We start from the raw sequence: 10,739 nt of genomic DNA, 5'->3' as shown, positions 1-10,739 counted from the left end.
TTCATACTACGCTTAGTGACATTCGCCTTATAGGATCGCTTTAGGTTCAAGAGATTGTTACATTTTTAGCCGCCTTATTGTGAACACTATTAACTTCCTCAACATGGTCTTTTAAGGAACCCGGTTTACTCCAATTACAAAAGCCTCCACTTACAAAAGTTTCTCTTCCACCTTGATTACCAACACTTTCATTCAACAAGTAACACCATAAGCAATATGGTTTTTCTTGTTTAGTACTATACTCCAGCCAATCATGTTTATCAAACTATTTTACATTAAAACGTCTCCAGGCATTAGAATAGTTTGTTATTTAAAGTCATGACCTCGTTGTTGAAAAGCATTTTTAACAAACTACGCTCTTCTTATGTCATCTATGTGATTAGGAAGATAACTAGCAATAGGTGGTCTATCAGAGGGATCCAAAGGAAGATCATTCAAATCGATTGCGCGTCGTATTGAAAGCTTGAAGCCGAATGATTATTTAGACCATATTATCATTTTCTTGCATATCATTCTCAATATTTGAACTGGACTGATCTTCATTTTCTTGCATATCATCAACAATATTTGAATTTGGAGTTGGAATATTTGAACTTGGTGTTGGACTGATATCATTATTTTCTTTTCTTTTTATGTAAACAAACTGCTAACTAGCAATAGGTGGTCTATCAGAGAGATCCAAAGGAAGATCATTCAAATCGATTGTACGTCGTATTGAAAGCTTGAAGCCGAATGATTATTTAGACCAATATTATCATTTTCTTGCATATCATTCTCAATATTTGAACTGGACTGATCTTCATTTTCTTGCATATCATCAACAATATTTGAACTTGGAGTTGGAATATTTAAACTTGGTGTTGGATTGATATCATTATTTTCTTTTTTTTTTATGTAAACAAACTGCTAAAGCAACTGTTGAGCCTTTTTCTGTTTGATGTTTCTCGTTCACGAATAAAATAAAAAAAATAAAAAAAAGGTTAATGGGTTTTATTTACTTCGGGCTTTAAACTTTGTTTGGGCTTTAATTCATTTGAACTTTTAAATTTGTTGGACTTTAAACAAATATACAGGTAACGCAATATCTTTTCAGGGTAGCGAAATACGAAAACGAGCCAAAAAAAAGTGCACTACCAGCGAAAAGTTGATGGATAGCAAAGGCTCCCCTAGTTGTGCACTAGGTCCGTCCCTAGTTAACGTTTGTTAATTATGTTAAAATCAGGGGCAAAATTAAAATCAGGGGCAAAATCGTCTTTTCACAGATAATAATAATAATAATAATAATAATAATAATAAGGAATATTGGTTTTAAATAATCTAACTATGCCCTATTGGTAAATATCAGTCCCAACTTTACACTTGCCTGCTGACAGTCCCAACTATTGGTGTATTTGTTTTTAACGGGTCGTGACTAACGGATGACTAACTCCGTTAGTGATTTGCTGATGTGACACGCCTAGTTGTCAAAAAATTGCTTATGTGGCAGCTTAGGTGGCAACCCCAACAACATAAGCAGGAGTAGCACCCTAGATTTCAATAAATTCATCTTCTTACCTTCACCATATGCAGTTCCTCTACCTTTTTCACTTCACGGCCACCCACTTCCACACCAGCCATCACCGCTACACTAGACTTTCTGCCACCACCGCCGCCACAATAGATCTTCCATGCCACCACCGCCTCTCCTCCCAACTTTCTTATTCGTCAGCACCTGCGACCTCCGTTAACCACCTCTGCCGCCCGCCGCCACCAGCTGCAACCTCCGCCCCACCCTCTGCCACCGCCGCCTCCACTCGCAAATTCCGTTATGCACCTCTGCAACCCCCGATTTTCTTGAATCAGTAAACCTTTGAAACTTGAATAAGTAAATCTAATATGCATTCGATGTATATTGAAACTTGAATTGTTGAATGGTGGGGAGAGATGGTGGTGATATAGTGGTTTCATGGTTGGATTTATAACTCGTGGAATCGTAAATCTTGACGTTTCGGTGGTGGGTGAATAGCAGGAGAGAGAGAGAGAGAGAGAGAGAGGGAGGGAGAGATAAAATTCTTATACCGAGCCACGTAAGTTGTCATATAAGCATTTTTTTGACAACTAAGCGTGCCACATCAGCAAATCACTAATGGAGTTAGACATCCGTCAGTCATGGCCCATTAAAATTAAATACACCAATAGTTGAGACTGTCAGCAGTCAAGTGTACACTTGAGACTGATATTTACCAATAGAGCATAGTTGGGATTATTTAAAACCAATATTCCTAATAATAATAATAATAATAATAATAATAATATGTATATTTTCCAAGAACAGACCCAACCCCCGCCCCAGATTGACCTTTCTTCCCCATAACCCCAACCCCAAGGTCTGGAAGCAGCGACGGGACGGGGGATACTTCATTGATTTAAGTGATTCTCGAAGAAGACGAACGATGGTGTCACGACTCTGCTCTGAGGGTTTGGGCGGAGAGAGAGCTGTGATCGACTCCTTCGGAATCTGTGAGTTGACAGGTAAATTAGAGAGTTAACGGATTGTATTTTAATGATTTCTTAGTTTTAATAGGACATCGGTGACCTTCAACCCTAATTCCTGCCTTTTGACAACTGTGGATGGCCGTTAATTGTTGCTTACCATCAATATCACTAAGTGACTGCACCAACTGGGATGTAATTTATTTAAGACTAGTTTGGTAAGTTTATTTCATGAGGAGGAACTGATGATGGTGCGGGCTCTTGATGAAAGGTGATGACGAACTTCACCAATTGACTTGAGGAACCGTTTGTACTCAAATTAGGGGAATTAAAAGGTGAATTTAGGCTAGGATAAGATGGAATAAGTGGGATAGGTTTTGAGGATTAAATCCATTGTTTGAAGCTTTCATCATGATTCGATTTGAAGAAACCGACTAGAGAGAAAGGAGAGAGTTTAGAGAAAGAAGAAGAGGAAGAATAGGAGGAGGAGGAGGAGGAGGAAAAGGAAGAGGAAGGGGCAGAGGAGGAGGTGGAAGAAGAAGAAGCGGTCGGGGGTGTAACGGTCTTTTCACATGATTTTTAACTTTGGGTTTACGGCGGGTTTCCAATTGCAAAAAAAAAAAGAAAAAAAATGCAAACCACTAGGGTGATTTTTGTAGAAAAACAAAACGACCACAAGGTTGATTCCAAGCAAAATAATGTTGACCACCGAGTTGATTTTTGCACTTAACTTTTTATTTTTCATATGAATATCCACGATCTCTAATCTTTTAATAAATTTACTAAACTAGTTTTTTAATAAATTACATGGATGGTTCCTAGATTTTCTGAATTCCGTATTTGGTATTACTTTATTAGAGATTTCTGTAGGCCAACCATTCACAAAATGAATAACAATATTTTTCAGAGTTTCATATTACAATATGAAGGAAATAATCAGAAGAAATACAAAATCTATACTAACACAAACTGAAATGAATTACAGAACAGAAGTTTACAAAAATCAAAAAACTAGTACAGAAACAAGAGGGTTGCTTAGGATTTTTGTTTAACTTAGGTCAATTAAAACATATTTCTAGTCACCCAGGTGAACTCGCTTTTCTCCCAGGGTACAACAGCCGCAGCAGGAAGTATTGTCGAGATTAGCCTAGCACTCAAACTATACCTGCAACAACAGAATGCAAGATCGTAAAGCTTGAAAATTCTTCAAGTTGTGTGTTTGTTTGCATGAACGGATTTTAGTGTGTTTGATCTAGGAACTTATGTTAGTTATATTAAAAAACCATGTCTTAACCAAAAGTCTTGAGTTAATACACCACTTAACCATTAGAGTTATGTTCTGGAATCAATGCGACACTTATGAGACTTGAATAACACAATTAAGTCAGAGAGATAAGTTCTAAAATCAATACAAAATGTATGAGACTTAAATAACACAATTAACTCTTGCAACTGATGGAACTTGAAAAGTCAAAGGCACCCATGAACCAAGACTCAAAAATACTAACACGGCCCTTAAGTGGTGATGCAAGCGTGCAAAATGCAAAGTGCACCATTAAAATGCACATTACGCACATCACATCGCTCCTTGCTTATGCCCGTTGCAACTGCCACTGAACTACTTGAGAGTTTCTCATTCCACCAATGTGAGACAAACTCATTTACATAATTTCAAAGTCTCAAGCACACCTTAGAGTATCGATGTTGCATTCATCTTTACGTCATTTGGGACTCGTTACCAATTTATATTAATAGTATTTATTTGTGTCACAAATTTCCAACAATTTTTATGTTTTTTTTTCTAGCGGTAACTGAGTGACTTTTTCTTGGCTAGGGGAGGTCACCGGTTCAAGTCTTGTTCGCGAGCCAGGGTTTTGTCATAGTGGGAGTAGGCTTTCGGGATTTCCTTGTAATTTGTGGCGAGCCAAGTCACCAGTGCCATCTGCGATCACAAATGTAGGAGACTTTTTGCCAAAGAATATACACGAAAAACCGGACTTTGTTGGTCATTCAGGTGCTGTTTATTTTTTAGAGGTAAAATATCTAAAGTCTGCGGACCACATCTGTTGAAGAAGAGGTGGACCAAACCTCTGCAGTCTGCAAAAGAAGACTGTTTGTTTTTTAACGTCTATAGACTGCTAAAATAAACTGTTGGTGGTGTACGAACTATGATAGTGGGCGGTGGTGGTGCTGGACGGTGCTAGTGGTGGTGGTGGTGGACAGTGGTGGCAGGTGGTAGACAGTGGTGATAGGTGGTGGTGGGTGGTTTTGATGGACAGTGGAGGTAAACGGTGGTGGTGGCAGATGGTGGGTTGTGGTGGTGGAAGATGGTGGGGGTGGTGGTGATAGCGGACGGTGGGTGGTGGTGGTGGACAGTGAGTGCTAGTAGGTGGTAGTATTTAATCCTCTACAAACCTTAGAAGATCTTAGAAGTTTATGGGCCAAGTCTGAACCAGAAAGAGCTCGCGCAAACATTTTATAATGATAAGTTTTCGAAAAAACAAACAATCTGTTGGTGGCAATGTCTACGTGTAATCTGCATAATACAAACAAAAAAACCTGTACAGACCTTTAAAAAAAACAAACAGCACCTCAAATGAAAAACACAAACTATCTAATAGAAGCATAATCCTATATTTGTCCCATATGTACTCCGTATCTCGTTGATTCTATTTCCCCCTTTTCATTTACAAAATTTGGGGTGGGTGAAAGTTGGTGCGTATCCCATTCGGCCTTCTTCATCATAACCCCCCTCTCCTGTTTAAATACTTTTTATGTTCGATATTTCTAGAAACCACTTTGTTAACTTCAAATTTTCCCTCTCCAAATCATTTCTTCCTTTTCAAAAACTAATTTATTAAGTGTGTGGCTGTAATGTAAGCATGTTTTCTTTGTGTTAGATGTGCTGTTTAATTGTAGATATGCTGTTTAATTGTTAATAATTTGTTTGTCTATTTCTATTTACCACTTATTCCTATAGTTTGTGGGTATCAACTATATGTTTTTTTTCGTTCGATGATTCACTCATCTTATAAAAAACAAACAATTTCTCTCCAATCCTACCAGTAGTTTGTGTGTTCTTACATTTCTACATTGTTGCCACCTTTTGCTTATTATTATTAAATCATTTTTTTACTAAACTATTTTTCTTACTTTGTATCATTTAGAATAATAAAATTTATTTAAAAAGTATAATTTGTTACATTAAAATTTGGAAAAATTGGGGAAATTCAATATTTTTAATTTAAAAACTGTATATAATTTAAAAATTATAAACAGCAAAATCACATAAATTGAAAGTAACAAACAACAAACGTTACAACTTAACTAAATTTATAATTCATATTTAGCTCTAATTTTATCACATAGCTTTTCGTGGCTTGTAAGTTATACGGAGTTCATGTTGCTTATATCGAGTAAAAAGGGATTATTTGTTCTTCCGGTTGAACGTAAGTGTTACTTTGATCTTTGGATCGTCCAAATACTTGTTTTTTTTATTTTTTTGTTCCGAAGCATTATGCTAATCCCCTTATTGACTTTGGCGCTCTTTTAACAACAAGATCCCTGTTGACGTGGTGTGGCGGGGGATGGTAGTTGTTTGATGTTTCTATGGACCTCATCAAAGGGTGATGTCTCTTTGAGCCACCAGTTTCATTGTTCCAAAAATTGTAATATTCATAAACGAACGTATGCCCCACCCTTCACAATAGGCATCAATGTTTATAACTATTATTCTACATTGGTATAAACTAAATTGAATTAAACGATTTGATAATATTAAAATTTCCAGCGACATATATCCACCATAACTTGTGTGTTTGAAGTAGTTTAATAATTATTAACTAAAAATAAACACTAAGTAATACTCTAGACTCTCTAAAACTCGACTAAACTACTAACCGGTAAGTGAACCGATCGACTCTAGTAAAGCTAAGTAAGTCCGGATATCGAACCCACGAGACTCTCTAAATTACGTTTATTAGCTAAGTAGACTCGACTACACACATGACTTATTAATTATATTTGTTTGGGGGGTTGTATTTAAAATATTAATTTAATACTATAATTAAAAACTAATTAAGAAAATAAGTAATTTAAACGAAAGTAAAAGTTTGTTATGAAAATAAGATGATGATGAGAAAACTACCTAGGCTAGAATCCCCTAGATTTCAGTAATGAATTAACCCGGGAAAATGTTTAGTTATGGACTGGGATCGTAAAATAGACACATAAAAAAAAACCCGAACAGGACCCCTGACCCTTCTTAAGAGACACCTATGGATTTCTAACAAGTTTTAACGCACACCAGTATTGAAAATCAAGTTTCCTTACGGTCACATAATTATTTATAATTTAGTTCCTTTATACGAAATCCTACCTTACAGCGCGGAAATCAAAGGCAATTTATTATATTTAATTGATTTGATAAACAATAATAAATAATCAACCCTAGACGGACTCCTTACGAAGAACTAAATCTAGCAAGATTAAATTGTAAAGACTTATCAATAACCTAGCACTTTACAGATTTTAGGTTAGCAGCACACTTAGGTTTATTTGACAATATTATTCCTATGATCTTATCATGAAATCAACCATAAAATAATCAAGAACACAAAGTAATTGACCTAATAGTAATCCTATCATATGACAAACAATAATCAAGGAAAACTATGGAATAAAACTCACCAAACAATCCTAAGCATTCATACGCATCAATTAATTATAAGTAAATCTTTGACTAAACCATAAAAACCATAACGATAAACAATCCCAAAGTCAAATCAAAACATCAAAATAGGTTCATCATAAGCCTGGATAGTTCATATAATTTAGCCTAGCATCTTAGGTTTAAACAAAACAAACAAATAAGAATTCATGGCGTTTAAATAAACGAAAACTAAAGAAATAACAGATAGAACCCGTTGATGGGTAGATTGTAGAGCCACCTTTAATTGTAGTAATTCTAAACAAAACATGAGTGTTTACGTGTTATTTCAAGGATTTAGGTTATTACCGTATATAGTGCGTGTTTGCAGGTACAGGTGCTAAATATGGCGAATCAAGTGAACTATGATGGAGAGGAGCAAAGAACTCCAGAGTTGGTGATGGCAGTCAACAAGTCAAAGAAGAACAAAGAACTTGGAGCTGAGGCTACCGTAGCTTACGGTAGCCACGGTAGGGTCCCAATGTAGCAGCCTAGCGTAAACAGGTAGAACATGGCGTAGTGATTTTCAAAGCACCGTAAGCTACGGTGGCCACCGTAGCTTACGGTGGACCCTGAAGACTGGTGGCGGGTACAACTCGTTTTTTATGTTATAATTGGCTTTTGAGCTCCATTCTTCATTATTCAGTTTTGAGACAATTTTTGGGGTGTTTTTGGGGCTTGAGAACAAGTTTTTGAGAGTTTGGAATCAAGGATTAACATCATAATCTTGGATTGCTTCGGATTAAACGTGGTATGATGATTTCAATTATGTGTGGCTAAAACTTTTAGTATTTCTATTGGTTGTAAGGTTATTGCAATACTCTTTTTGTTTATTGTTCGTGCACTTGGATTGATTATCGAATCGTTTAGATTAATATAATCACGTTGTTTGTTTGATTGTTTGTAATTTGTCCATATCGTTTAACCTAATTTCGTTCTATACGTTCTTGGTGTCGTTGACAATTGAGATTTAGTAGAAGGAATTAGGGTTAAGACTATATTGATTGATTATCAAGTAACGACCTCACGTTCTAGGAATCCGAGTACTTAGTTCTTGATTAATCACAAACATTTGCAGTTACACAAAATCAAGATATTATGATTTATCCATTGAACGTTAATAAAAGTGTTGAGTAATAACCCGAATTCCAAGAGGAATACTTGCTTAAGCAATTGTTTACAACTTTCTTTTAGTTTATTTAGTTTATAAAATCAAATCAAAACCAACTTGAGAATTACTTTTTCGTCATTTACATTTATATTAGCTTAATTGTTGAGTTACTTAGTAACACATATTCCACAAACTCCTCGTGTTCGACACCCACTTACCGCTATCTAGTTAGTTGTATTTGGTTTATTTTTGCGCGAGTCTTCGACCTCGTGTCAAATTTTGGCGCCGTTGCCGGGGATTTACGGCGGTTTATTAAAGGTTTTAGTGTGATTACTAAACCTTTATGCAATTTGTTGCTAAAAGATGTTGCATTTGATTTTGCTAATGATTGTTTGCAAGCATTTGATGTTTTGAAGGAAAAATTCGTGCAAGCACCGATTTTGCAACCGCCGGATTGGACGAAGCCTTTTGAGATTATGTGTGATGCAAGTGATACCACGATTGGAGCAGTTTTGGGTCAAAGAATTGATAAGAAGCCGGTGGTGATTTACTATGCAAGCAAAACGTTATCCGAGGCACAATTGAATTACACCACTACTGAAAAAGAATTACTTGCGGTGGTGTACGCCTTGGATAAGTTTCGGTTATACATATGGGGAAGTAAGGTTGTGGTTTATTCGGATCATAGTGCGGTTCGTTACCTCATGGAGAAGAAAGATGCAAAACCCCGTTTGATTCGTTGGGTCTTATTGTTACAAGAGTTCGATTTGGAGATCCGAGATAAGAAGGGGTGTGAAAATGTGGTGCGGACCACTTATCGAGAATTCATTTGGAAGGGGTCGATGATTCACATGTAATCAATGAGAGATTTCCGGATGAACAGTTGTTAGCCGTTTCCATTACACCTGGTATGCTCATTTTGTCAATTATCGGGTCACAAGTGAGATGCCAAAACATTGGGCCAAGAAAAGGAGACAACAATTTCTCTCCCAAGTCAAGCAATATATTTGGGATGAGCCCAATTTGTTCAAAATTGGTGTCGATCAAATCATTCGGCGTTGCATTCCCGAATCTGAAGTTCAAGAGATTTTGGCACATGCCCATTCATCCGCTTGTGGTGGTCATTTTAGTGGGCAAAAGATGGGTTACCGAGTTCTGACATGTGGGTTTTATTGGCCTAAAATCTTTAAAGATGCAAGTGAATATGCTCGCCATTGTTTGAATTGTCAAAAGATGGGTGGAATTTCAAAACGGGATGAGATGCCCTTGCAACCCATTTTGGTCGTTGACATTTTTGATGTATGGGGAATTGACTTTATGGGCCCGTTTCCAAATTCTTGTGGGTATTTATACATGTTGGTGGCGGTGGATTATGTTTCAAAGTGGGTTGAGGCCATAGCAACAAGGACTAATGATCACACCGTGGTATGTAAGTTTGTTCAATCCAATATTTTTGCAAGATTTGGAATTCCGAGAGTGATTATAAGTGATGGTGGAACGCATTTCAAGAATTTCAATTTTGGGAAATTGTTGAAGCGGTATAATGTGAATCATCGAATTGCTACTCCGTATCGCCCGCAAACAAGTGGACAAGTTGAAGAGTCCAACCGACAAATTAAAGAAATATTGATGAAGACGGTACGAGTTGATAGGAAGGATTGGTCGGTAAAGTTGGATGATGCATTATGGGCGTATCGAACCACTTATAAAACACCCATAGGAACGACTCCTTACCGGTTGGTTTATGGGAAATGATGTCATTTGCCTATGGAGTTGGCTCACCGGGCACTGTGGGCTATTAAGAGTGTGAACATAGATTACAATGAAGCCGGTGGATTGAGAAAGTTGAAGTTGGCGGAATTGGAAGAGATAAGGGATGAAGCTTATGAGTGTGCATTGGCATACAAAGATAAGTTGAAAAAGGTTCATGATGACAAGTTGAGGAAGCGGGTTTTTGAAGAAGGGCAAAATGTTTGGTTATATAATTCACGGCTCAAGCTTTTTCCCGGAAATGTGAAAAGCAAATGGATGGGCCCGTATGTTATAACAAGAGTGGGCAAGTTTGGTGATGTGGAAATTGAAGACTTGCACAATCAAGCAAGACAAACTGTGAACGGACACCGACTTAAACCATACTTGGAGGGTAAGGATATCAACATGTGTGAAGTGGACAAAGTAGGCTACCTGTTGCGGTCGCCTTAGGAAATAACCAATTAAACGGTCCGGGTTTGTTGTATAATTTAGTTTAGATTTTGTTCCAATTTTTTTTTTTTAAAAATTACCTTTCTCATTTAGGAGGTTGTCCAAATCAAGTGTGGGGAATTCTTAGGAATCTCTTCACCGTGTTGAGGACAACTCGGGTTTTTCATGGGGGTAGGGTAATTTTTAGTTTTTGTTTTATAAATAATTTTATTTAGTTTTTAATGGATTTTGGCTTTACTTAAAAAA

The 10,739-nt window shown here is 36.8% G+C and overlaps 1 protein-coding gene across 1 annotated transcript; it reads left to right on the top strand.

Moving 5' to 3' along the window:
* Positions 1-10,058: 10,058 nt before the first annotated feature.
* LOC143564065 (uncharacterized) lies at positions 10,059-10,493 on the top strand. Its single transcript, XM_077051457.1, has one exon. It carries the CDS (start codon positions 10,059-10,061, stop codon positions 10,491-10,493), a length of 435 nt encoding a protein of 144 aa, XP_076907572.1.
* The last annotated feature ends 246 nt before the right edge of the window (positions 10,494-10,739 follow it).

This window comes from Bidens hawaiensis, unplaced genomic scaffold, assembly GCF_021521415.1.
Source record: "Bidens hawaiensis isolate Kalapana, Puna unplaced genomic scaffold, B.hawaiensis_p1.1 tig00001206_1, whole genome shotgun sequence".
Classification (NCBI taxonomy): Eukaryota; Viridiplantae; Streptophyta; class Magnoliopsida; order Asterales; family Asteraceae; genus Bidens; species Bidens hawaiensis.
The sequence above is the reverse complement of the archived record's forward strand: the minus strand, read 5'-3'. Positions and strand labels throughout refer to the sequence as shown.